This window comes from Misgurnus anguillicaudatus, chromosome 13 (genome assembly GCF_027580225.2).
Source record: "Misgurnus anguillicaudatus chromosome 13, ASM2758022v2, whole genome shotgun sequence".
Taxonomy (NCBI): Eukaryota; Metazoa; Chordata; class Actinopteri; order Cypriniformes; family Cobitidae; genus Misgurnus; species Misgurnus anguillicaudatus.
In genome coordinates, this window is record NC_073349.2 from 30,031,146 (window position 1) to 30,058,592 (window position 27,447).

General features: G+C 38.8%; 1 protein-coding gene and 2 long non-coding RNA genes across 3 annotated transcripts; 1 reads left to right on the forward strand and 2 right to left on the reverse strand.

Moving 5' to 3' along the window:
• Nucleotides 1-2,577: 2,577 nt before the first annotated feature.
• Nucleotides 2,578-26,561, reverse strand: LOC141369340 (CD48 antigen). Its single transcript, XM_073875564.1, has 4 exons — nucleotides 26,445-26,561; nucleotides 3,529-3,846; nucleotides 3,328-3,384; nucleotides 2,578-3,063 (listed from the first exon to the last, which is right to left on the reverse strand). The coding sequence occupies exons 1-4, from the start codon at nucleotides 26,491-26,493 to the stop codon at nucleotides 2,696-2,698; spliced, it is 792 nt and encodes a 263-aa protein (XP_073731665.1). The 5' UTR covers nucleotides 26,494-26,561; the 3' UTR covers nucleotides 2,578-2,695.
• Nucleotides 15,723-18,394, reverse strand: LOC141369342 (uncharacterized). The gene is made up of 5 exons (XR_012372997.1): nucleotides 18,257-18,394; nucleotides 17,790-17,832; nucleotides 16,834-16,904; nucleotides 16,670-16,768; nucleotides 15,723-15,878 (listed from the first exon to the last, which is right to left on the reverse strand). It is a non-coding gene; the product is annotated as an uncharacterized lncRNA (long non-coding RNA).
• Nucleotides 20,821-22,777, forward strand: LOC129441465 (uncharacterized). Its single transcript, XR_012372998.1, has 3 exons — nucleotides 20,821-20,906; nucleotides 21,484-21,622; nucleotides 22,294-22,777. It is a non-coding gene; the product is annotated as an uncharacterized lncRNA (long non-coding RNA).
• Nucleotides 26,562-27,447: the final 886 nt, after the last annotated feature.

Consider the following 27,447-nt stretch of genomic DNA (forward strand, 5'->3'; position numbering starts at 1 on the left):
ATATAGTTCTCAGGGAGTCAATTTTTACATATTTACAGTGTAACTTTCATTGTTTTGGACAAATTTGATACAATCAAGCAGATGATTATGTACAAATGTCTGCTGTTTGCATTTTCAATTTAATTTTCATGAAAATACATTATTCTGGTTTCTGTTGAATAGTCTTACACCTCAAAACATTTAGGAATTAGTTCATCGTGCATAGCATGAAATTGTTGACCATATGTGTCATAATCTGTTACTGTAAGCATGAAGCATGTTTTTTATGGTTTTGTTTTTTTGTAAATGTGAACTGAATCGATAAATTCCTGTCAAGTGAATCTTGAAATTTTGAGTCATTTTTTGAATTTTTTTTTTTACTGTAATTTTTTTTCAAAATCACAATTTGTGTTATTTGTTTACAGAAAAAAAGGTGAACATGTAAATTCATCCACAGTTTACATAAAAATACTGACACATATAATTGTGTACACTTGGTATATTGACAACATGGCAACATTTTGACTGTCTTGTTCATGAACAATGACACACAGACTTGCCATTTTGATGGAACTGACATGTTGATTGATGTAAAAATGTACTTTTGAGAGATGAACTCAGACTTTTCACCCCTAGTTTTACAGTACTGTACCCTGCATTTCACAAACTTGTCCTTTGTTTCTGTGATACTGTAAAACTGTAAAGCAGTCAGTACTGTTAACAAAAGGAAAGCACAATGTTCAGGGCCATACAATTTTTTCATTGTACAGTATACAGCCTAAAATGCACTGTACTTCTGTATACAACAGTGAACTGGCTTATATTGGTTCTGTCACATCATTTGAAACAGGTTAAATCCATTTTGAGTGGTTGTGTTTAATCAATGACATGTGTGATGACATTTGTATTTGATTGTTGCTGCTTGTGTTTAGCAATATGCATGACATGTGCATTTGAGTGCAGGTTGTGTTTTGAGAATGAGTATGTGTTTGGAGTTTTGCTAAAAAGTCTAAGTGAGATCTGCAAATTGTGTTTTATGATGTGAAATGGTTTAAGGTTTTGACAACAGACTGCACAATTAGATAAATGAGTTCAGGCAACTGAGAACTTTGTTCAGCCAATGGGTTTTAGTGTTTTAGCAATTGAGAAAAACTGTAATATCTTACTCACCTTTTGTGGAATTAAATGAATAATGTTATATTTCCCCTCAGTAATGATACTGTACTCCAGTAAGACGCCTTTGTCAAACAATTCAGTCAGCAATGGTTCATGTTTTCCGCGGGACAATTCAACACAGGGCGTCGCAATTGAGCACACAATTAATTTACAGCAGAGAATAGTTTTACATTACCAATTTATTCGAATACTTTGTGGATATAATTAGCACAAAACTAAATAAAGCGAAAAAGACCGCAGTAAAGTCACATTTATCTTTTAAACACGAACCAAGCGAGCGAGCAGAATTTGTCATAATAGATACATACATGATACATATCTATGAGAGTTAGTGATAAGAGAACCCACCCATTCAGAGGAACAGTATGATTGGTCAGTTTTTCTGTCACTCAAAATGAGTTGCATCTGGACCACCAATCGCAGCATGCGAATCGACGAATGCATCCTAGATATGCGACCTCCTGGGTCCCAAAGCTGAAGTTACGTCCAAACCCAGTTCATATTAATCCTTATTGTAATTAATATTTACAAATTACAAACAAATTATACAAATAAACACTGCTTATAGACTTATAAGTCTAAATGAATTTTATCCACAGTTTAAACACTACATTGACGTCACAGCCAGCAGAGATTTTCAGAGAGACTGGCCGAGGTGAGGCGCCGTTGTCCGGTATATATAAGCACGGAGCACCCGCTGATTATCTGGAGCTCCCATCGCCAAAAACTCTACAGAAATGTTTGAATAGGCGATATCTTTATGAACCTACTGCAGATTTTTGTTTAAAAAGCATACATTCTCGACTGAAATGCTTTCAAAACTTTGAATTTTGGCACAATAACAGAAATATTTCCTAAATCTGTCTGCTCAGCGCTCAAGACCTGCATATCAACCCGGAATGGTTTTTGATTTAAAACAGCTGATTTGTATTACATTGGATTTATTCAGTATTCGCTACATTCGCAGATACACAATAAGAATAGCTAAATCCTTCACAAAAACAATAAGTTGTTTTTATTCCAGTCATTTTTAAAGAATTTTAACACAAAAAATACCAAACTACATGAAATTAATTTTATTAAATAAAGTTTACATATTCAATTTCATCAAATCTACAAGCCTGCAGAATGACTTTTTACAGTGTAGTTGTGTGATTGCAGTACCAGTTTTAGCCACAAGTTTTGTGATTGCAATACCAGTTTTGGCCACAATCCTACATACTGTTCCTTTAATATCATGGTATACCGCCACAACCCTAGTTACTGCACTTGTGAACAACATGGAATGTATAATACATGGACAAAAGAGAACATACATCCTACACAATGCTGCAGTTTATTAAGCTGTGACATTTATTAGTCAAGTACACTGAAGAAGAAAGGGATTACACTTTATAATAATGAACTGATCAGAACCTCATATGATCAACCACAAAGACAACAGTAGCAATTCCCACCAGACCAGACAGAACAAGCCGGATCAGAACCTCAACATCTCCACAATACTCCTGACAGTCTGTATGTGTAGACAGAGATTCTTCTAGAATAATAAACACATACACACTGTCAGTAAATGATTTGTCAATTTGAAGATTGAAGTTGTACAGAGATTACTGTGGTACGAAAAAAAAAAACGTACTGAGGTACGGTTGTTACCTTCAAAATGTGGACAGAGGTCTTTCATTTGAAGATTGATGCTTTTATTGCTCACTGGATTTGCGGCAGTGCATCTGTATGTTTCTGTATCATTATAATAAAGCTTTAGAGGTAAAGTGAGATTAAATCTAAGATCGGAACTGCTGGTCTGGTTCACCATTTCACTTCCTTTATACCACGAGATGGAGATGTTGTGGTCGTTTTTTACAGAACAGAGAACCGAGCAAAACTCCTGCATCTTCTGTGATGTATCTGGTAAACATATATTTTGTAAGGTTAATTTTCAACCAAATGTCAATAGATTTGAATCTATTGCAGTAACCACGATTTTTATCCAAAATATTAAACATTCCTTTGAGGAAACTTTGTAAACTCCTTTCATTCAGCTACATTTTGAAGTGCACTATTCTACTTGGACAGATAATAAAGTTGTACGGCAGCATTTTTTGTATGAATCATTTGTGTTGTGTTATTCACTTGAAATTCAAAGCTAATAAATTGAAGGGGCAGACTCACCTTGAGATTGGTTTGAAATAGGAAATGAGTTGCTAATCGCAGGTGTAGAAACTTGTGCTTTAAAACAAAAACCAACACAGACATCAGTTATTCAGAAGACTCAGAGTAACAATACAATCCCAGCCGGACTCGAGTGCTATAATACTATCCCAGGCAAACCTGGGAAATCTGAGTGTGAAATGTGGCAATGCTAAATTTTACCATAAACATCAACTTTAATCTTTCTTCTTGAGATTAATCCCTTAATGGTGAGTTTTGCTGTGTAAAGTCCTGATTCATTGGTGCTGATGTTATAGATGGTCAAAGATCCAGTCAGTTCATCCATCTTCACTCGTCCTGTTAATCTCTCATCATAAAAGGGTTGAAATCCTTGATACATCTGTGCTATACGGAAGGTTTGATCGATACTTTCAAACTGCCACATCACTTCATCAAGACTCTTAGGTTCAGTGTTTCTTATAGGTAGATTGAGATCTTCTCCCTCCATCACAGTCTTCACCTCATGCCAGTCACAACTCACTGTATAATAAGAAAATAATACAGTAAAGAAATAAAGAAACAAAACTCCTAAACACACCTGTTACTTGCATTCAGTTACTGAGGCATTTTTTCCCCAAACATACTATTTTTATCTAGCATTTATGCTCTTGCCAGTATACTTGATGTTACAGTAACTGCACTTGCCATCCAGAATGAAAGAGAAAAATAAACATGAACCCATTGTGCAAGCTGTCTCTTTAGTACCGCATGATTTTTTTACTAATTGCTGCTGATTGGACTGCAGTTCTGACACACCCACCAAACAAGAGAAAACGTATCTCAAACCCTGTTGCACATCGGTGCACACCGTTTCCTGGAAACATGTTGTTCAACCCGGAAACCGTAGCTAAACGTTGCGCACCGTTTTGAACTTGAACGTGCCCCAGCACATCCAAATGTGTGAGTTCGTATCGGCTGGCTGGCACGCCTCCTTATCCTCCACCAATCCCAGAGAAGGGATCTTGTTTTATTGGTGGGTGTTTTGTGGGAGTGATATGTTAGATACTGCCGCCTGCTTTACCGGAGGTGAATGTAGCAAACATCAAATATGGCCAGTGGGATTTTTTATAGAGAGACTAGAAATACAGGAAATTATTTAAATGGGATGATGGTGGGAATGAACGGTTAAATACGGGAGAAACGGTAGGGTTGACGATGATAACATTCCACCTATGGCAAGCGCAGAGACAGCATGTGATGTCCAAGCGTGCCGCACAAGCCCTGAAAAGTGAAGCCAAAACGTCTCGATCGCCCCCCAGTGACTGGTCCCAGGTCATAAAGCCCGCCTCCCCATGTTATTCAATGGGACTTGAGACCAACTAAAAAAATTAATTACACTTCAATTATCTTTTTTCCAAAGCTGGTTTCTGTCATTTACTGTAGTTTTTATCACGCTGATGTAAATTCAAATGTTTGTTTTTAAAATAGGTTTGTGTTTAGTTAGTTATTTAATGATATAAAAACGGTGGTGTCACGTCATGATTGACAGCTGTGATATCGTGTGATATGCGCATTCTACGAGAGCGAGAGCGGGGTTTAGACTTCGCGCCTTCCCTTCCTGCTCACTACTGCGCATGACTGGTCCCGAAATCGCTATTGCGCAGACTCAAGACCCAATATATCAGCGCCATATCGGGACATTGGCCCTGTCCCAAATGGCGCACTTCATGTGGACTTTCGGTCTCGTGGCCTTAAATTGCGCGTGCTCGCTAGTCCACGAGTCCGTAGGGTGTCCCATCTGTCATTTTTACGCTTTGAAGTGTGCTCATCAGCGCCTCCTTTGCCCCCTTGATGCGGTCTTCAGCGAAGCCCGCACTGCAGCAGGCTTCGCGCACTTTACCAACCCATAAGTCCTTGCGAAAGAGCAATAAAACGACGGAAGGGAGGAGTTCACACTATTGGGCAACTTCTCTACCTATTTCCGGTTTGACGCTCGAGTCTGTCCCAAAATACGACTCCGGTGCACCCACGTGGACTTGTATTAAGGGTCCCTAAAGTCTGGACTACTTGATGTTATCAAAGTGTGGACTCTGAGGAGGACCACAAGTCCGGAGTGTGCCATTTGGGACAGGACCATAGGCGGCTTCACTTTTCACCAATGGAAGAGAGTGAACAGGCGTCGTCCATCTTTTTTTACAGTCTATGGTGATGTCATACATACAGTCATAGATATATACCCTAGATGCCGCCTTGGAGTTCTAAGCATGCATCAAAACCGCCGCCATCTTGGAACAGGGGTCTTGTCAGGAAGTATCTAGGTAAAGCTGCTATCTCCGCCTATACTTCAAATTCATGGACAATGATGGACTTTTGTGCTGCGTATTGATGTTAGGTCTACTAGCATTATGCATTATATTTGGAAAACGTATATTTTTATAATATCAAAACTTAAATTTTTTACTGGACTCAATGCAAAATACATGTCTGACTGTTGAAACGAACCAAAAGAAAACCAAGAAAATCGCATTCATGGCGATTTATGGTGATTTTATTTCCGTTACACCATTGTCTACAATGACGCTGATGCGGGGTTCCCCTGTTTCAAGATGGCGACTCTATTTGATGCATTCGGTCCAATGACCTGCCGTAGCCAAGGCGACATCTAGTGTACATATCTATAACACACAGTCATAACAAAATTGCAAACACAGCAACCAAACGCCTTTATTGCCATATCGGGAAACTTCAACCATCTGTCTCTAAATTAAACTTTTTACTAGTTTGTGAAATGTTCAACCAGAAATGACACTGGATCTATATGCCAATGTCAAGGAGGCCTATAACTCCACATCACCTTACCTCCATCATCCATGCGCCAATGATCCATACTCCCACAGCTATTTTCTGGAAGTACCAACAACAGCCCTCAGCATACCCCACCACCAAACCCACCTAAAGCTGATACCCACACATACATCTTCAGATAACTACACCCCCTTACTGGACTGACAATTGAAAAAAGCTTTATTAATCCAAATACAAAGAATTAAGTATAATCTACATAAATATGTGCATCAATAAGTTTACCATTATGTATTTTCTATATCAGTGGTTCTCAAACCTTTTTGGCTGAAGTACCCCTTTTTATGATTTTTTTCAAGCCGAGTACCCCTTAACCAGACAACAACATTTAGCTTTAAAAAATTAAATGAGAGTGAGAGAGTTATTATATCTGATGCCCCAGAGCAGGTTTATTGCTTATTGGTATTCATCACAAAACTGCTGGTATTTTTGAGGCTCTGGTTTGGTTTCTCTTTTTAGCATCCTCTTTTAAGAAGCCACCTCTCCTAACTTAAATTATTTCGCGCAATTATAAAGCTGCTGAACTGAAACCTTAGCGCATGCGCCAGACAAGATCAACAGGTTGAACTCGCACATGCATTTTGTACAATGTGCTTCAAATTTATGATTTTTTAAATGCATCTTTGTGTAGTCCTAATGTCATATAAAAATACTATCATCATGATTTACTGATTTTATTGATTTAATCCTAAATGTCAGTTTCCACTTTCTCTCACGTACCCCCTGCAGTACCCCTAGGCAGGGACGTGCACAGACATTTTAAGGGGCAGGGGCTCAAGTGAAATAAAGGGCACCTTTCATAATTATGTATTTTTTTTCTTTTTTTTAAACAAAAAGTATATATATATTAACACAATTCTGAGTTCCTTTTTAAAAAAAAATATTTAAAAAAGTTAATTAATTTTATCTTCCTCAAACTCACGCAATTGTTTAATTTTCAAAAGATGTCTACGAAATAATCAGTTCACACAGACACCATGGTCTCCTTAGTAGTCTAGGTTTATAGAGCAGCAAAGGAAGCCATTACACAATGTGCAGGTTTTGAAAACATTAAATTACATATTAATTACAAATTTGTTAAAATGCTAATAACAGAGTTGTAACTGCTGAGTTAGCGCTACATGCCAATAAATGCTATATCATATGCTAGCGTTTAACTGATTAGTTGTTAGTTGTTACTCAAAATGTATTTTTGTCTGATAAGGGCTCAAAATAAAAGGTCTGTTTACTAATATGAGCTTCTGGCATGAGCCTCAGAGCAGAGCTCAACATTATTATTCATGACCCTTTCAAATAGGTCAAAAATAGACCATTTAATTAAAATGACAAATTCTAGGGTTGTAAATAGACATGTAAAACGTTTCTGGATACTTTTTGCACTTAATAAAGCAACATACCTTCTATGTAATTGTCAAAGAACAATTTAACATATTATGACAACACATCCTATGGCACCTTTAATCTTAGGTTTCATATTTATTAGGGTTACACATGTCAGAAACAACAAATATAGATTAGGCCTACTTTATTTGTATTTTATATTTTACTTTTTTGTGATGTCAGTGAAAATTCTGACTGGGCAAGTAAAATACTGAACCATCAGATTTCTTCCCAATCTACTCCAGCACTCCAGTATAACACATTATACTTATTTAACAGCCATTACAAAAAACGCAAACAAAAAAGCTTACTACTGCAGTTAGCAATTATTTTATTGTTTGTGCTTTATTATTTTATGAACAGTCTGTTTAAACTACATACACTACACTGTTACAAGTTTGCAACTCTTCAGGTTAATATGGGATTGCCATGAAAAACAATGTCCCTGAATCGTTATGTGTAACAACGTGTCCCATATTTTGTGCATAAAACTGTTAATATAAGAATGCTTTCTTCCTCACACACTTACCGGTAGCTGCCTGCAAATTATGGACATCGCGTCTCGTTCAGGCTCAGCTTTGGCGCTTGAAGCGCGAATGATGCAGTACGAGTGTAGGCAAGCCAATCATAAAGCGAAATAAGTTAGAGAGGCGGGACTAAGGAAAGGTAAAGCCAATCATATTAGCGATGTGAATTTTGGAGGCGGGACTCATCTGTTAACCGCTTGTGTGCCACAAATAGCGCTATTTTTCTTTATATAAGAGTTTAAATCTCATTTAAATGATTCCTGAATAAATTCATGTTAAATTAAATAAGCAACAAGTAAAAAACACAAGAAACAGACAGACATCAGTTGTTATATGAATAAAGATCATAATATATATTTTTTTAAAAAGCACCCCGGAAAAAAGGGCACTTTCTCTCCAGGAATAAAAAGGGCAGGTGCTCAAGCCCCCTTTGATGTCTATGTGTGCACGTGCCTGCCCCTAGGGGTACGCGTACCCCCATTTGAGAACCACTGTTCTATATGAATATAACAAGTTATGTGTATCAATTAGTTTACCATTATGTATGTAGGAAAATTACCAGCAGTCTGTTCAAAGATTATATGTTAAGGGTCGGGACAAAAGACAGTCCCAGTGTTATAAAGTGATTTAATGTAGTGTTCCTTTAAGAGTTCCTGTGAGTTAATGTGAACATTTCCCCTTTAAGAGGAAAAGCCTGTACTGTGTGTGACGTCAGTGCATTGCAAAGTACAAGTAAAGTTGTGTGTTGTTTACGCTGCTCAGTTTTTCAGTTTATTACATATTTGGTGACGAGGATGCAAAGTAAAACCCTCACTGTATTGTTTCAACTGCCGAATTGAAGAGGTCTGCATCCGTGATAGTATATTGCTGGAAAATGGCGACGTTTGGAACAGTCTGAGAGTTTGTGGAGGAAAATGGTGACTGGCTGGAATATACGGAGCGCTTGGAGCATTTCTTCGACGCAAATGAGATTGTGTACGCAGATAAGAAGCGCTCTATCTTGTTAAGTGTTTGTGGAGCAAAGACTTACAAACTTATGAGGAATTTGGCGACGCCGCGGAAGCCGGGTGAGCTGCCATACAAAGATTTAATTACACTCGTCCAGAATCACCACAACCCCAAACCTTCAGTGATAGTGCAACGTTTTAATTCCACAGTCATTTTCGTAAGCCTGGTGATTCCATTTCTAAGTTTGTGGCTGAACTCCGCCAGCTGTCGGAGCATTGTGAGTTCGGGTTGACACTCGAGGATATGCTACGTGATCGCTTGGTGTGTGGAGTTAATAATGACGTAATTCAACGTAGATTGCTCAGCGAAGCAACGCTTTCGTTTGGGAAAGCTCTGGAAATTGCGCAAGGAATGGAGTCTGCAGCAAACAATGCAAAAGACATTCAGAAAGCGAATGGCAGTGCAGGTGCTGGTGCAAGTGATGTGTTACATGTCAGTAAGCCTGTAAAGGAAAAGACAGTAGAATGTTACAGGTGCGGAGGAGCACATTATGCAAATGTGTGCAAATTTAAAGAGACAGTCTGCCATAATTGTGGCAAGAAAGGGCACTTAGCGAAGAAGTGTAGAGGGAATAAAGTCCAAAAAAATCCATCAAAGGCTGCGAGAAAATTTAAGCCAGCTGCACATCACCTGATAGACATGGAACAGGAGGAGTCCTGTACTTATTCGATGTTTAATCTGCAAGACGCCCGTATAGAACCCCTTTTTGCTACTATTCAAATAAACGGAGCAAGTCTTAGAATGGAAATAGACACTGGGGCTTCAGCATCACTTATCAGTGAGGAGACCTATGAAAAGCTTTGGTCTACAGCTCAGTAGACTTGCATTATCAGATTTGCATTATCCAAATCTTCCATAAAACTGAGAACATACACTGGTGAGATTATTCCAGTAGTGGGGGCTATGGCAGTAAATATTGCATATGGCAGTCAAGAGGCTGGGGCTCGGTTGCTTGTAGTAAAGGGGGCGGGTCCGAGTTTACTTGGGCGGGATTGGCTGAGTAAACTTCAGTTAAATTGGGGTGAAATCAAGCTAATACGTCAGAGAAGTGCAGATGAGGTGATTGCAAAGTACTCAGACATTTTTAAGGACGAACTGGGAACCTTGAAGGGCACCACAGTAAAACTTTCTGTGGACCCAAATGCTACTCCTCGGTTTTTCAAACCCCGAACTGTCCCATATGCAATGAGGCATAAAGTGGAGAAAGAACTAGAGAGACTACAACAACTTGGAGTCATTGAACCAATTCAGTTTTCTGATTGGGCGGCCCCAATCGTGCCTGTATTGAAGGAGGATGGCACAGTACGCATCTGTGGGGACTATAAATTAACATTTAACCAGGCATCAAAAGCAGAGGCCTACCCTATTCCACGGGTAGATGACCTGTTTTCAAAAATGGCTGGGGGAAAAACTTTTACGAAGCTTGACATGAGCCACGCTTACCAGCAGTTGTTGCTGGAGGAGGAGTCTAAACAGTACGTCACTATTAATACCCACAAAGGCTTGTTTAAATACAACAGGCTGGTTTTCGGAGTGTCATCCAGCCCGGCCATATTCCAAAGAACTATGGATAACTTGTTGCAGGGAAGTCCTCACGTGGTTGTGTACCTGGATGACATTTTGGTCACAGGGAAAACAGAAGATGAGCATCTCAGTAATTTGGAACAGGTGCTAAAGAGGATGTCGGAAGCAGGCCTTCGACTGAAACAGAGTAAATGCACATTTCAGGCAGAAAGTGTAACCTACTTGGGACATCAAATATCAGCCCAAGGCCTTTGTCCAGTGCCAGAGAAAGTCAGGGCAATCAGAGATGCCCCCAAGCCAACAAATGTATCCGAGCTCAAATCATTCCTGGGCATGGTTACTTACTATGGCAAGTTTTTGCCTGTTGGGAGCTGAGCAGACGGCAGCATTTAATAAAGTTAAAGACCTGCTGCAGTCAGCCAGAGTTTTAGTACACTTTGATCCAGAGAAAGAGCTCGCTGTGTCCTGTGATGCCTCGCCGTATGGCATAGGAGCGGTGCTATCACACATTATGGAGGATGGTTCAGAGAAGCCCATTGCATTTGCATCGAGGACGTTGACAAAGGCAGAAAAGGGTTACTCCCAACTGGACAAGGAGGGTCTGGCCATAGTATTTGCAGTGAAACGATTTCACCAGTACCTTTATGGTCGTCGGTTCTCCATTTATACAGACCATAAGCCATTGATGAGTTTGTTCAGTGAGAATAAGAGCATTCCTTCCATGGCATCTGCTCGCATCCAGAGGTGGGCGTTGACTTTATCTGCTTACCAGTACCACATTATATACAGGGCAGGAAAAAAAATGCCAATGCTGATGCACTGAGTCGTTTGCCTCTCCCAGACACTCCATCGTCCACCCCTCTGCCTCCTGAGACAGTTTTTTTGTTTAAAACGCTAGCTGATTCACCAGTAAGCTCAAGACAGATAAAAGCTTGGACCGAGCAAGACAAAACCTTGTCTAAAGTTAAAAGATTTGTAATGCAGAGCTGGTCAGCCGCAACTCAAGATGGGGACATGGCACCCTATGAGAAAAGAAAAGAGGAACTGTCTGTACAGGATGGTTGCATTCTGTGGGGTTCGAGAGTGGTAGTACCGCCTCAGGGCCGGGCTAGAGTACTAGAAGAGGTCCACTTAGCCCATCCAGGTATTTCACGCATGAAAAGCTTGGCTAGGTCATTCGTCTGGTGGCCGAATATGGATCAGGATCTTGAGGAAAAAGTAAAGAACTGTATTGACTGCCAAAGTAATCAGAAAATGCCCTCACCAGTCTTGCTTCAACCATGGGAATGGCCTGACAAACCATGGTCCAGGATCCATGTGGATTTTGCAAATCCTTTCATGGGATGGATGTTTCTTGTTTTGGTGGACGCCCACTCGAAGTGGATTGAAGCACATGTGCTTAAGAACATTACAGCCATAGTGACGATTGACGTTTTGCGTCAGGTGTTTTCAGTGCACGGACTGCCAGATATGCTGGTCACGGATAATGGGCCAACATTTACTGGAGAGCTGTTTCAAACATTTATGAAGGGGAATGGCATTCGTCATGTACGCACAGCGCCTTTCCATCCTGCTTCAAATGGATTGGCAGAAAGAGCCGTACAAACACTGAAACAGGGCCTAAAAAGAATGTCAGGTGACAGTGTCGAAACTATCCTTTGTCGTTTTCTTTTTCAGTATCGGGTTACGCCACAAACGACAACGGGGCAGACATCGGCCGAAATGCTTGTTGGGTCGAAAACCAAAATCTCATTTAGACTTGCTGCATCCTGATGTTCGGGGAAGAGTAAGAGCTCAGCAGGAAAAGCCGAAATTTCGGCATGACCAGCATGCAAAAGACCGGCGTTTTCAGGAAGGTGAAGCTGTCTTCATCAAGAACTTTGGTCGTGGTCAGAAATGGCTATCAGGAGTCGTTTTGGAGAACAGTGGGCCGCACTCTGTGATCGTGAAAGTGTCCGATGGTTGTCGTATGCGTCGGCATAAGGACCATGTAAGGTTACGTCAAACTACTGAGACGGGGCCACGAGCACCATATCAAGTGACAAGTTCAGAGGAAAGCTCTGTGCTGGGGGAAGTTGAGTTTCCTCAACAGCAGACAAGCACGCAGAATGCTGAGGGCGCAAGTGTTTCAGCACAATCAGAAGCTGCTCTGCCTCAGGACAGTGTACCAGAGTGTTCAGGACAAACATTAGAGACATTTAGGAGATCTGAACGCCAAAGAAAAGCACCTAGTAGACTAAATTTATAGGTCTTAAGCAAAGAACATTCAAGTTCCTGGTGTTTAAAAAAAAAAAATGATGGGAAATTGAGTAACATGTTAATGTGAGTTTGGAATTTAAGAGGGAAGAGATGTTATAAAGTGATTTAATGTAGTGTTCCTTTAAGAGTTCCTGTGAGTTAATGTGAACATTTCCCCTTTAAGAGGAAAAGCCTGTACTGTGTGTGACGTCAGTGCATTGCAAAGTACAAGTAAAGTTGTGTGTTGTTTACGCTGCTCAGTTTGACTTTATTACACCCAGGAATGTGACCTACGGGGACCTTTAAAAAGTGACGCCATGTGCTTCTGTATGATACAAACCATGTGTTTCTTCATGTTAGTGCACCCAGTGGAAAAGCTCTGAAAACTGAGTTGACCCAACCCGTGGGGTACTATGTAAAAGTGCCATTATTAACAGGTTTGTGGAGTGATGTGAAGCTAATCAACAACAGCTCAATGTGACAAAAACTAAGGAAATTGTAATCGACTTCAGGAGAAAAAAGGCCCACCCCTGTCTATATGAGTGACTGTGATGTGGAAATTGTTGACTCATACAAATACGTATGAGTTTACAATGACAATAAGAATCAGAACACAGAGGCAATATACAGGAAGGGACAAAGTCGACTGTACTTCTTGAGGTGGCATGCAACAAAATGATCTACCACTCTGTGGTAACCAGCTCCTTGTTCTATGCCGTGTTGTGAACCACATAATGTGGTTTCACAATCTGAAATGAACTGTTTAACTGACAGACAGCTGTGATGTCAATGAAATTTGTTTGATATTTTTTGTGGGACTTCTTCAGGCATTTTTAAAGCAGTTTAATGTTTTTAACTGAGGTCCTAAACATCAGGAAGTTATTAGTAACCCACATCCAGGGGCGTCGTTAGGGGGGTGCAGAGTATGCCAGGCATATGGGCCCATGAGTACGCTAGGGGGCCTCACCGTCATCACTTTTCCGTTTTTTATTTTTTTATTATTGTACACGTTTAATTATTAACACTGTAGTAAAGTGCAAAGTAAATTGATATAAAACTACTGTAAATTACTTTGTGTTAAGTAAAATTGACAATAACTTAATAGGGTAATTAAAAATATGATTTTCTGCAATTGTGGACTCTATATCACTCCTCTCCAGAAAACACGCAAACCAAAGTTCTTCGTTTACTGATGGATTTATTTGTTTATTTAATTCATCCTTAATCCACCGTCGAACTATTTAAAACAGTAGAAAACATAATATAAACAATCTAACAACACAATCAAAAGAGCAAATAAATCAAGAAATAAAGCATCAAAAATACACAAACCTACCTCGCTGGCTGCATACAAACTGAGAGGGAAATGAGTCCAAAACGCAACTTTAAAAGGCACTAATTACTTCAGACTCAGCGGTGTACCGGCATAACCGCGAGTCAGCGTCTTGAGTCTCTCTCTCTCAGGTGCATCATAGGCTACAACAATAAATGTGCGCATGTAACCCTTGACCAGCATGACCTCACTTCCTCTTAGATGAATCAATCATCATCTTCATAATCACCATAATAAATAATAATAATGACAGACATGTGATGCAATCGGTATGCAAAAAATGGTAAAACAAATATAAGAAAAGGTAAAACAAACATATCAAAAGGGAAAACAAATATATCAAAAGGGAAGACAAACAAACAAAACCAAAACACCTAAACAACAGCTAAACTCTATTTTAAATAAACAAGAAATAGGAGAATTGTCTAAGCCATTGTAATTGAGTTAAATTTTAAATGACTAAGAGCTGGCTTTAATGTCCCTGCTGAAAAAACCAGCTAAAACCAGCTTAAGCTGGTCAAGCTGGTTTTAGCTGGTCTCCCAGCCTGGTCATAGCTGGTCTCCCAGCCTGGTCATAGCTGGTGTATCATGCTGGTTTAAGAGGGGTTTTGGCGACAATTTTTAGCTGGTCAGGCTGGTTTTAGCTGGTCAGGCTGGTCTTAGCTGGTCAGGATGGCTGGTCTTAGCTGGTCAGGCTGGTTTAGGCTGGTCTTAGCTGGTCAGGCTGGTTTAAGATGGCCAGGCTGGTTTAAGCTGGTCAGGCTGGTCTTAGCTGGCCAGGCTGGTTTTAGCTGGTCAGGATGGCTGGTCTTAGCTGACCAGGCTGGTTTTAGCTGGTTTAAGCTGGTCAGGTGGCTGGTCTTAGCTGGTCAGGCTGGTTTAAGATGGCCAGGCTGGTTTAAACTGGTCAGGCTGGTCTTAGCTGGCCAGGCTGGTTTTAGCTGGTCAGGATGGCTGGTCTTAGCTGGCCAGGCTGGTTTTAGCTGGTTTAGGTTGGTCTTAGCTTCTCAGCCGGCATTTCAACGTTGAATCAACGTCAGGGACCAAAGTTGCATCAACGTTGAATTACCTTTTGGTTTTGCAAAGTGAATCAAAGTTGACTTCACGTTGTTTCAATGTTGATTTCACAACATATCAATGTTGTTTCAACGTCACACTTTCAACATAGGTGAATCAAGGTTGATATCGCAAAGCAGTTTTAACACACTTTTTAACACTAAATAAAGATTTTTACTTTAAATTTCAATACTCACCAAATGATTTGCTGTACAAATCATGTTTTTAGTGTAATTATTACAAGAATGCAACTTGCTGCTCATTACCTACAGTACAACCCCATCCATAAAACTAAACACCTAAAGTAGGTAAAGTTTGAATGTGAACGATGGCATGTGCCTACCCTTTCTAAATAAACATGAAAGCAGCTGTTAAAATTGATCTTTTATAGATAAAACAAATTCTTTCAAACAGTTAGGTTTCCAGTTAGTAGTGCGGAAGTGGAATATTCCAAATACAGAATAAAAACATAAAATATGAAAACAAAATAATATTTAAAAGTCATTTTATTCATCTGAATAGAAAAAAATTTATAGGAAAACTGCAAATATGAATTTTGTTGTAGGTTTAGCTCACAGTCTTCTTATGGCCACCAACACCCTTCCATTCTGGCTCATACTGTACTTAAAACCCAATGAAAGCATCTAAAGAGAAAACAAAAGTTATTTCATTTTCAAAAATGATGCATTTTTAGCCCATGTATAAAAAAATCTGGTTATTGCACATCAGGGTGTGTGTTCTTTAATGGTCTGTCTAGAAACATAGCATAGCCATCTGATGAAGGAAGAAAGCTGTTGTGTTTACGGTGACAATAAGCTTCAACCAAGATCACCTACAGTGCATTCAGAAAGTATTCAGGGTAGACCCCTTTCACATTTAAATTTTAAGGTAGTTGCATGATACTGTAATTGTTTAGATATTTTCCTCATAAATCTACAATACATACCCCATGACAAAGTAAAAACTGAATTTTAGAAACTTCTGCAAATGTATGAAAAATAAATATTATATTTACATTATACAGATCATGCATCAATATCTGCAATTTAGCTCAGCTGCCTCCAATTTCTCTTGATGGTTGCTGATGGGTTCTAATGAACACATGTAGATATTTTGAGGAATGTCTGTAACCAAACTGACCGGAAGCACCATTGACTCCATAGTAGGATAACAGAATACTAAAGAAGTGAATGGTGCTTCTGATCGCTTTGGTAAAAAAATAAATCCAGGAGTTGCAAAGATTGCTGTGTCATACCCAAAAAGACCTGAGGCTGGATCTGCTACTTCAAAAGGTGCTTCAACTAAGTACTGAGTAAAGGGTCGGAATACTTAGGTCATATCAACTTTAACCCCCCCCCCAAGAGATGCTGAACAGAGCAAACATTGAGTGGTTGCTTTACGTGTGGGTCAAACAGCCTTTTGTGCAGTCCCTTACCAATAAAAGCTAAGATGGACTCCAGACCTTCTGGACTGTCTGTGAGAGACTTCAAACTCGTCCAGACCAACAAGGGATCTTGTTAGCAGACATCTCGACCTGATCAAAAAATTTGATTAGATGATGGTCTGGTGCTATTTTTAATATATGTTTTACAAACTTACCACAGGTGATCTGGCAAAGCAAAGACTTATAAACAGCATCTTCCCAAATCTCCTCTTCAGGCTCATCTTAGCTATCATTGCGTTTGATAAAGTTCAGAAAAAGAAAAACATATTTCATTAGTATACAATCATAAATGTAATGTTTTGGTTAGAAATACAAAAAACTGTGGCCCAAGTACAACTTTGAAAGAAATAAAGAATGTTTAAATTTTTTGTCATGGTACACTGTCACTTCCATTACTTTTTGAGTGGTACAGATTGGGCATCTGGAAAGACACATGACTTCACCTCTGTGTATTTTATCACACTTCTTCAAATTGCATGGTAATCTGCCTACAATATAAAACACATAATAAAATAAAAAACAAATAATGGCCCCTTTTCAAAAGAAATATAAATTGTGAAATACAAAACATTGTATCTTAGTTATTATGATTAGTAGAATTTGACCTGAATACAAAACAAATACTAAATGCATTGTAATGTTGTAGGGGAGATGCTTCAAAAATAAATTGTAAATGATTGATTTCTATTACAACATGCTAGCTTGGTGGTGCGTTACAATGGTGGGTGGTAGCTCATGGACATAGCCATCATTTAAAAAATTATGATTAAAACCATAATACATAAAGATAGAAAATAATGCTGTTATGTACACCACCACAAAGACCAATTTTATATGTCAATATGAAGCCTCTCTAAAACTTGTGTCAACATCCACTCTGAACTATGAATTCACTTCTGGCTCTGTCTATTGAAAACAAAGGGTTTGAAATATGTAAGCCTACATACTAGGAATAGTGACATACAAAAGAAATGAATTGCTGTGCTGAACAATAACCATTGTATCCTAAATTATTTTCTTATATTTTCCTAATGACAATGATAAACCAGATATGCACTTTTTGAGCACTTGTGTTTTGGATGCAAATATAAACATACATAGTAATACTTACTCTTCAGTCAATGGAAAACATCAAAACACAACAAGAAAATGACCTGTAAAGAAAAGTGAACATAAATATACAATAGTTATTAATCCAGAATTGATGGCTTCTGTTTAAATTCTTAACAGTTTTAACAGGCTACTGTAAACTGTGTGCCCGTACTGTAAGTTAAATAACCTTACATTTACGCGTCAAACCCTACATTTAAATAACTTGCGTTATAATTAACTAAACAATGTCAAATACATTTGAAGAACGAGGATAACACATTTTTATAGAAGGTAAGTTAAAGACAAATAAAAGAGCTTTACTACATTAGCTCAGATGCGTCACGAGCTCAGTCAAACCACTGCATCAACATTCAACATTAAAATTCAGAATATTTGAGTCATATCGAATTAACTGTTACTAAAAACAAAACAAACATAACTGTGAACTTATTTTAATGACGTAACCAGGAATTAATAAAAACTTACCTTAGAATTTGCCATAGAAATGAAAACTGTCGTCTGAGGTAAACGGTTAAAATCCACTTTGAACTCACGAGGACGGAGGCGCGTGCCCGCAAATACGTGTGTTCGACTTCTTGCTGCGCTGACAGGTTGATAACGTCAATGTACCGCGAGAGTGTAATTTGTTGACTCGCTCTCGCGATACATTGACGTCATCAACGTATGATGTCGGTTCTCGCAGCGCAGCATAAAGTCGAACATGACTAATAACCATAGCTAATAAAACATAACAAAAGACAAAATGTTAAAAAAACAATAAAGATGGTAAAAGAGATGTCCCACGTCCAGAAGAACTGAACATTAGAACTTGTTTAACAATAAATATTTCTTCTATTAAAATAAACAGAAATATTGTGCTTTTAAAACATAGCTTTTTAGATCTTCATCCGGGGGTGGGTTCAATTATTTCATAAACATGCATGCACATTTTGTTCTAAATGGACAGAGCTTTATAAAAAAATAAAAGAAATGTTTTTATTATAATAAAAGTGTAGTAACTGGTTTTTGATTTAACAACAACAATAAACATAAAAAATTATCTGCTAAGATAATAACAACCAATGATAATTATTTTAATAATTTAATAATAATACTTATTTTAAAAATAAAATATTTAAAAAAATTATTAGGCCCTACTATGGCAAACTAATGGAGGCAAGCTAAAAAAAATATGGGGCATGTGTGGGTTTTCTGTGGGCATGCCCACTAAAAACCCCCATGGGGCTCAAAAGGGAAAAGTCATAAGGAGCCTGCTCGCCCTGCCCATATGGGCCCTGTGTGGGGCGCATTTGGGATGTGGTGTGAGTTTGCCCTGTCCACACTGTCCCACAGTAAACCCCACAGTAAACCCCACAGTGGGCCCGCATGGGCATGTTTTGCTTACAAAAGGCTGAGGGAGCTGTCTGTGGCACCGTAAAGAAAGCCGAGAAAAGGTTGGATGTTATTACATTATTAATGGTATTCTTAAAATTTATATTTCAAACGTTATATTTTAGACATTGTGATGAAAATATACTAAAAATAAAACAATCATAATAATGCTTACAAAAATAGCCTAATCCATCTCCTGAATTCATCATATGGAAATCACATGCCCCACCAATGTTAAAATCAATGTAATAGTAAACATAAAATATTTGTAGCTTCTTAAACTTTATATAATATGAGCAACCTAGAAAAATATTTACCAAAAAGGCACTTGTTTTGAAAGGGAAAAATAAAGATACAAAGATGATTTATTTGCATGTGTCTAATATATTTTTAACTTGATCAATTACTTTTGTTAAATTTTAAAAATATAAGTATTTTCATAAAATGAGTTTTTACATTTTTATCTAAAGGATTCACAAATTAAAATGTCATAAAACAACCATTTACCATTCACCGTACTGACATTATTTCAACCAAATTTCAACGTTGATTTTTAAGCATTGCATTAACCTTTTGCAACCGTTTACCATTCACCGTCGTTTCAACATTGTATCAATGTCAACGTTGAAGGTTGGTCATGCCTGCTTGGTGGTCAGGCTGGCTTGTCTTAGCTGGTTTAAGCTGGCCAGGCTGGGAGACCAGCTTGACCAGCCTGGCCAGGCTGGGAGATCAGCTTGACCAGCATGGCCAGGCTGGAGACCAGCCTGGCCAGCCTGGGAGACCAGCTTGACCAGCCTGGCCAGCCTGGGAGACCACCTTGACCAGGCTGGGAGACCAGCTTGACCAGCCTGGCCAGGCTGGGAGATCAGCTTGACCAGCATGGCCAGGCTGGGAGACCAGCCTGGCCAGCCTGGGAGACCAGCTTGACCAGCCTGGCCAGCCTGGGAGACCACCTTGACCAGGCTGGGAGACCAGCTTGACCAGCCTGGCCAGGCTGGGAGATCAGCTTGACCAGCATGGCCAGGCTGGGAGACCAGCTTGACCAACCTGGCCCGGCTGGGAGACCAGCTTGACCAGCATGGCCAACCTGGGAGACCAGCTTGACCAGCCTGGGAGACCAGCTTGACCAGCCTGGCCAGGCTGGGAGACCAGCTAAAACCAGCTATTTCCATCTTAAACCAGCTAAAACCAGCTTGACCAGCTTAAGCTGGTTTTAGCTGTTTTTTTCAGCAGGGGTGACAGCGCATCATTTTCTTCAGGTTTGTAACGGAGGTTTTGCCCAAAATAGTAAACTTAGTGCAACTATTATAAACGCTATATCAGATTGTTTTCAACATGTATCCAAATAGAGACTGTCTGTTTTATATTCATGTTTGAGTATTGTTGTGTTTAAATATTGTCGTAATGTTTGGTTTCAATTTAATTCGATTATTACAAGACAGACTGTAATTTTAAACGCCATATTGGGTGTTGTAATTGGTTGAAGCCTATATGACGATAATTTCAATCGATGTTTTGTTAATAAGTTTTGTGAGTATTAAAGAAAAAGAACATTAAAAGAACACCTTGCATCTAATTGCGTAACAAATATAAGTAAGTGTAGCAGGATTAGGTGAGCTGTGACTGACAGCTGGTATCGCCTATCAGAGAGTGGCAGTCCCCTTTTAAGCGGTGATTGATTGGCTGCTGCTCTGAATGCGTCATGTCCGACTTCCCCCCTGGGGGTTTGCAACGTTAGCGGCAGGTGAGTTCTTGCTAAAATGCTATGGTTAGCAGTTTTAATCTGTTTGTCATTTAAAAGTAATGTTGTGTTGTAGTGATGCAAAGTCCGATTCATTTTCGCGAACCGGCTCTTTTCGGACAGTTCGGCTCATTGAACCGGTTCAAAAAGCCGATTCACCGGTTCCTGACGTCATCATGAAATGACATTACTATACGCATTTATTGTATCAATGAAACATTCAAATAAAGTCGTTTGTGTCAACACATTAAAACATTTAAATAAAAAGTTGTTTTTGTGAAGGCATAGCTGATTTATTGCCTTGCATTCACAAGTTAGTAATGTTTGTGGTCACAGTTTAAGTCGCAGATCATAAATAATTAATAAATCGTAAAAAAAATTTGACAAACCTACAACTTGAATAAGATTCCTAAAAGACACTGATGCACAATTACGGATATGTGTAAGTATAAATAATAAATAAACTTGTGTGTTAAACTCATTGGTCTTTTGCGAACCGGCTCGACCGGTTACTTCCTGAGAACCGGCTCAAAAGAACGATTCGTTCAAGAACCTAACATCACTATTGTGTTGGTTTTAGTGTGTTGTCTGTCGTGCTGGTGCCCTTGTGCTGTCCGTGGTGTACGTGATGGTGTACCCTCAGTTGGCTTATGGTTTTCCTGCTGTTGGTTAACCTGTGCCTCAAAACAGTAAATTGTCTGGGGTGATGCCACTTTTCGGTAAGTGTCTAGCATGAAGTCTTAATGTTCGTGTTGTGTGTAGTTTTAACGTTATATTTGTTTCGCTGTAGGAGTCTCCCTTTCGTTCTATGCCGTGTCTCCCCTTGCGGTGTGTCTTTGCTTCTCGCACTACGGTGTTGCACCGTTGCTAACAACGTCATTAGCTGCACTGCTACACGCGGAACTGTACCATGTCTGGTTCTGCTGAGCGGCTAGAACTAACGCTCCACTTTTAATGTGACCATCACAGAGCCGTGGTGTGCTCTGTGTGAGAACGAGTACCTCTCCAGTGGCGGTTTTAAATGCATCATCATCATTGTGTTTCTTTTTGTTTATTTTCCCTTATTGGTGACGAACAACCCCTGTGTCTTTGAAAATTCGCTCAGATAACCCAATGATGCTAGTATATAGGATTGTTCATGTAGTTGGTTCCTGAGAACTGTGTTCTGCCTATAATTGACTCCTTGTTAATGGTACATGTTTATATTATATACTTGCCTCCTGTTACATACAGGTGGTTTGGACTGGTATAATTAATTTAACTAATTATCAAATTATTTGTTTATTTTCTTCTACTGTCTGTGGTGGTGGTCGGCCTTGTGAAATAAGGCTGATCGTCACCATTTTGTTTTGTGTGAATAAATTATTTATATCATTTTGGTTTGTTGCAGGAGCTGGGGTCCCACGGGTGATGGAGCTTTTCCGGTGGTGGTGCTTCCTCCTCAGGGCGTGCTGTGTAACACTTGACGTGTGTGATTGTGTAGTCTGAGTGCACAGTGGGGTGTGTGTGTGTGTGTGCCTTTTGTAAACACGAGTCGTGATAAAGTAATTTCTCCTGTTGGGAACCTCAGCCCTGCTGGTTTGTATGTTTTGTTTTGTTTCTATTAATTTCTCATTTTGAGATTTGATTGTGCATTGAAGTGGAGTGATTTTGTATGTCTTGGGAGGGCTAATTTTAAGGAATTCTGTCTAAATAAAATCTATTTTTGTACTATACCTATGTCTTTTGCACTCTTCTTTTTAAAGGGGAACGAACTTGTGTGCCTTACCACCCTTTTGGGTGTAAGGAATATTTCCCTGGGTGTAAGTCCCGGGGTGGCGTAGTCGGAATTTTATGTAAAATCTTTGTTTTCGTCATGAAACTAACCTCTCACCCCCTCGTCATGCCACATAAGTAAATTTTATTTATATAGCACATTAAAACATAGCAGAGCTATCCAAAGTGCTGTACAGGGTAAAAACAAAATCGAACGACGGTCACAATGTGAAGTCACGGTACACTCACTGTGTGCTCATATTATGGTCATAATTTTAGGGGAACGGCACAGTCATTCTGTTATAGCAGGACAGCACACATGTCTGGAAAAAGAGTAGAATGTCACCCTTCTTACCTATAATTTCTAAGAAATATTATAGGAATGATCATAGGATCAAATTTGGTACACTTTCTACACAGCATTTTATACAGCCATACACATGGTGTGTAATGTATCATATAAAATATCAACAACAACGTTATGGCATCAAGAAGCCTAAATAAAGGTTTTAGAAAGCTCACACAGATTGGAGGTAAAAGTAACCGGGATTCACAGATTTGTTTTGTCCAAGCATTGTGGCCTAGTGGTTAGAGAGTCAGACTTGTGTGTGCAACCTGGTTCGATTCCCACAGCTGGCAGGAAGTGATTGATTGTTGGGGTGTTGCATGCAGTGATAGTGTGCGTGTATGTATGTATGTGCATTTGTGTGTGTTCATGACTTGCAATGGATGGCTTCACTACTCAGTGGAAGGGTTAAAGGAATAGTCTACTCATTTTCAATATTAAAATATGTTATCACCCCAACCAAGAATTGTTGATACATCCCTCTATCATCTGTGTGCGTGCACGCAAGCGCTGGAGCGCGCTGCGACGCTTCGACAGCACCCAGCTTAGCCCCATTCATTCAATGCTGCCATTTGGAGATGGAGTTGGAGGTGACCAAACGCATCAACGTTTTTCTTATTTAAGACGAGTAGTTATACGAGCAAGTTTGGTGGTACAAAATAAAATGTAGTGCTTTTCTAAGCGGATTTAAAAGAGGAACTATATTTTATGGCGTAATAGCACTTATGGGAGTACTTCGACTCGGCGCAGTAACACCCTCCCTCTCCCATTATGAGAGTGAGAAGGGGAGCGGACTTTTCAGGCGAGTCGAAGTGCTCCCAAGGGTGCTGTTGCGCCATAAAGTATAGTTCCTCTTTTGAATCCGCTTGGAAAAGCGCTATGTTTTATTTTGTGCCGCCGGGCTTGCTCGTATAGCTACTCGTCTTGGGTAGGAGGAACGTTGATGTGTTTGGTCACTTCTAACTTTGTCTCTGATTGGTACCATTGAATGAATGGGGCTAAGCTAAATGTTATCGAAGCGTGGCAGCGCGCTCCAGCGCTTACTAGTGATGGGAGAAACGAAGCTTTTCGAAGCTTCGAATCAATTGAACCAATTGCTTCGAAAATTGGTTCAGTTTTTCGAAGCAGTTCGAAACACCACACACGCTGACGACCCCTGCTGGTCAAAATAGTGTAAAGCAGATATGGCCAAACATTTTACACTTTTTTTTTTACAAAATAATAGCAAGATTTTTATTAAAATATGTTAAAAAAATTATTTAACTTAATTAAGACATAGTTAAACGTGTATTATGTGTTTTTAGTTTTATTTAGGGCAAACAAATCATTAAAACTAACTACCCTTTTAATTATGCACATTTTTGTCATTAAATCTGTCTATAAATAATAAATAGACAAAATGGCAGCGTTATTAGTCAGAAGGATAAATGTTTTATGAACTTTTATAATAAAACTGACCTGAGTTCACCAAAACATGTTAGACACTGGTCATGTGATCAACTCTCCCTAGTGGTGAACCATCGGATTTTCGAAACGTTTTGAAACAGTTATGACGTAATGAAGCCTCGTTTGCTAAAATCACGTGACTTTGGCCAGTTTGAAACACGCTCCGAACCACTGATTCGAAACAAAAGATTCGTAAATGTTTCGAAGCCTCATGAAGCAGTGCTTCGAAAACGACCATCACTAGCGCTTACGTGCATGCACACAGATGATAGAGGGATGTATCAACAATTCTTAGTTAAGGTAATAACATATTTTAATATTAAAAATGAGTAGACTATTCCTTTAAATGCAGAGACAATCATGTTTCTTTCACTTTTTTATTGTCTGTATAATATTTGCAATTAAATGCTGACGTCTCTGCGACATGTTTCCGATTAGCAAACGCTAGAATATTCGTTCTCTAAAGCGATATCTGGTAGTTTTCATCCCATGTGCTTTATGGGTATTGTTAGCGCCCAGTGAGTGTGTGGTGACCTCATATGGTGACCTTAATATATGAGCAAACCGTGAGTGCGCTATGTGGTTACAATTTTCGATCACTGTGATGCACATATTGTGACAACATTTTGAGGATCATGTAAGCTCATAGTGACTTCACTGAGAGATCAAAGTGTTGACTGGGCTATTCGTTTTTCGAATAAATCTTTTTTTGCATCATGCATTTATTTTTAATTACAAATGCGACCTGTAAAATTAAATAAACGCACTCAACTGAGTAATTTCATATAGCTACACGTTATATGAAAGTCAAAAAATAATCTAAAGGAAGGGGCTCAAAATTCTGTCTCGCTTATCCCCTTTGAAACTGTTCATTGCGCCCCTGCCCACATCCTGCAGCAAGAGCCAGAGGTGCTGAGGTAAAAACCACTGAGAGCACGGACAATCATGCATGAGGTAAAAGATCAGTGTTATGACCATGTGGTTTTGTTAGAAAGGCCAAAAAAGCTAAACAGCTAACTAAAGCACTGTTTCCGCCTACCACCATTGTACTGCTGAACTAATCTAAAAGAATAATTGACGATGGGCTGTTGAATTATTTGATAATAATAATAATTAGCAAACAATAAAAAGGACCAAAGTCAATTATTCCACTTATACCATTGTTACCCCAGACACTGGTCTAGTTATTTTGATTTCATAGGTTAGTTGTGCATTTATCGAAAAATAATGCATACCCGTAGAACATTTCTCAACCGATCAGAATTAACTAGGCCTATTCAATTTCATAAACAATGTGAATATGTAAAGAAATCTTTCATTGTTTAAAAATATTAAACAGTATTGAGTAATGATTTATGATTTACATGACAGCATTTATTGACCAACTTAAAAATGTTCAGCAAGCCAGTCCCATACGGCAAAAAAATAAATAAATAATACTTTCAAATATAATAAAAAAATGGCCAAAAATATATGTGCTGAAATATTTTGAAATCTTTGTACAAAAATGTATTTCTCAACAATATATTTTTGGCCATTTTTTGTATATTTTAAAATATATTTTATAAATTAGTATAATTTTAAAGCATTTATATATACATCACATTGGAAAAAAACTTTGTTTTCAGGTTTGAAAAGGTTCAAATTAAATATATTTATATAATACACTTATAGTATTATATACTTTATGCATTTTATACAAATATTTTGGCCAGGAAAATATAATAAATGTATGAAGGTAAGGGTTAAAACTAAATATATTTTCAAATTTAGCATTTATTTTATCATCATTCATCATCAAATCATTTGATGATGAATTTTGATAAAATATATGCTAAATACATTTCTTAATACATTTCTTTGGCAAAAATATGTTCTCATTTGATTCAAATGAGAACATATTTTTGCCAAAGAAATGTATTTTTTGCCATATGGGGTCAACCACAACTAAAACAATATTCGGCTACAGAAAGAAAGTGTTTTAAATGTCTTACCCTTCACCCTGATGAACATCACAATGAAAACCCAGGAGTTGGAAATCATTTTTAATAATTATTTGTCGTTAGCTTTAGGAGCTCATGTCGTGTGAACAGTGAGAACCATCAGTGAATGTCTGTCTGTCTAATTCTCATGAGGAAGAAACCCTTGTGATAAATCAGTTTTACTCCAGCAGATGGAGCCAAATACCTTCTAACAATGAACATTTAAGGAGACTCAGGGTTTTATTTATAAATTACAGCCATTTAAGTTAAATTGACCACAACCCTTCCAATGTTTAGTGGTTCTGCAGGCAAAGTTGTTCAAAATTTAATTTATGTCTAGACATTTAGTTTCACGTAAACTAAGCTTCGGTTGCAAAGCTGGAGAGTTTTTGACTGTAAATAATTTTGCACGAGTTTGGCTATGTTACCCTAGCCTGGTCCAACCAGACTCTCGTACATTCATTTCATTTGTACAGAGAGTCTGGCCACTCTCCATTGCAAAGCGTTACTTCCGTTAAGGAGGGTCCATTGCTGAAGTTTAAAACTATTGGATCTGCCCAGAGTCACTCAGGATCTGCCAAAGCCAATCGCTAACGTGTGGTCGTGACGTATATCATGCACCGAAACCGTCTGGAAACAACAAGTCAGAATAATCAGACAAACAAAACTTAGCAAACCTAGTTCTTGCTCCGGCTTTAACTTCTGTATATTCGGCAGTTTTGCAACAACGGAGCGAATAGTTTTTCTCACGTCTTTCTCCGCTGCCATTACTGAACTACAACTCAAACTGACGCACGACCTCAACGTCATCGTTCTTAGCCACCCCCATCTGTTTGCTGATTGGTCCTGCAGATTTTTGCAGGCCAAAACGAAACTCTACAGAGCAATCCCAAACGTACTGCTGAAGCGAAATGAAAATTAAGCGGAAGCACGTCGGAGGGCGGAGCCAGGCTAATGTTACCCAACATCAGCTCCCATTGACTTTGATCAAAGGCGAGTCCAGGAACCGTAAAAT

Coding starts and splice junctions, on each gene's coding strand:
- LOC141369340 (XM_073875564.1), bottom strand. CDS start 26,493: ATGATTTCCAACTCCTGGGTTTTCATTGTGATGTTCATCAGGGTGAAG. Junction 3,847..26,444: donor GATGTTCATCAGGGTGAAGG/GTAAGACATTTA, acceptor CTTATTATACAG/TGAGTTGTGACTGGCATGAG. Junction 3,385..3,528: donor GATTAAAGTTGATGTTTATG/GTAAAATTTAGC, acceptor TTTGTTTTAAAG/CACAAGTTTCTACACCTGCG.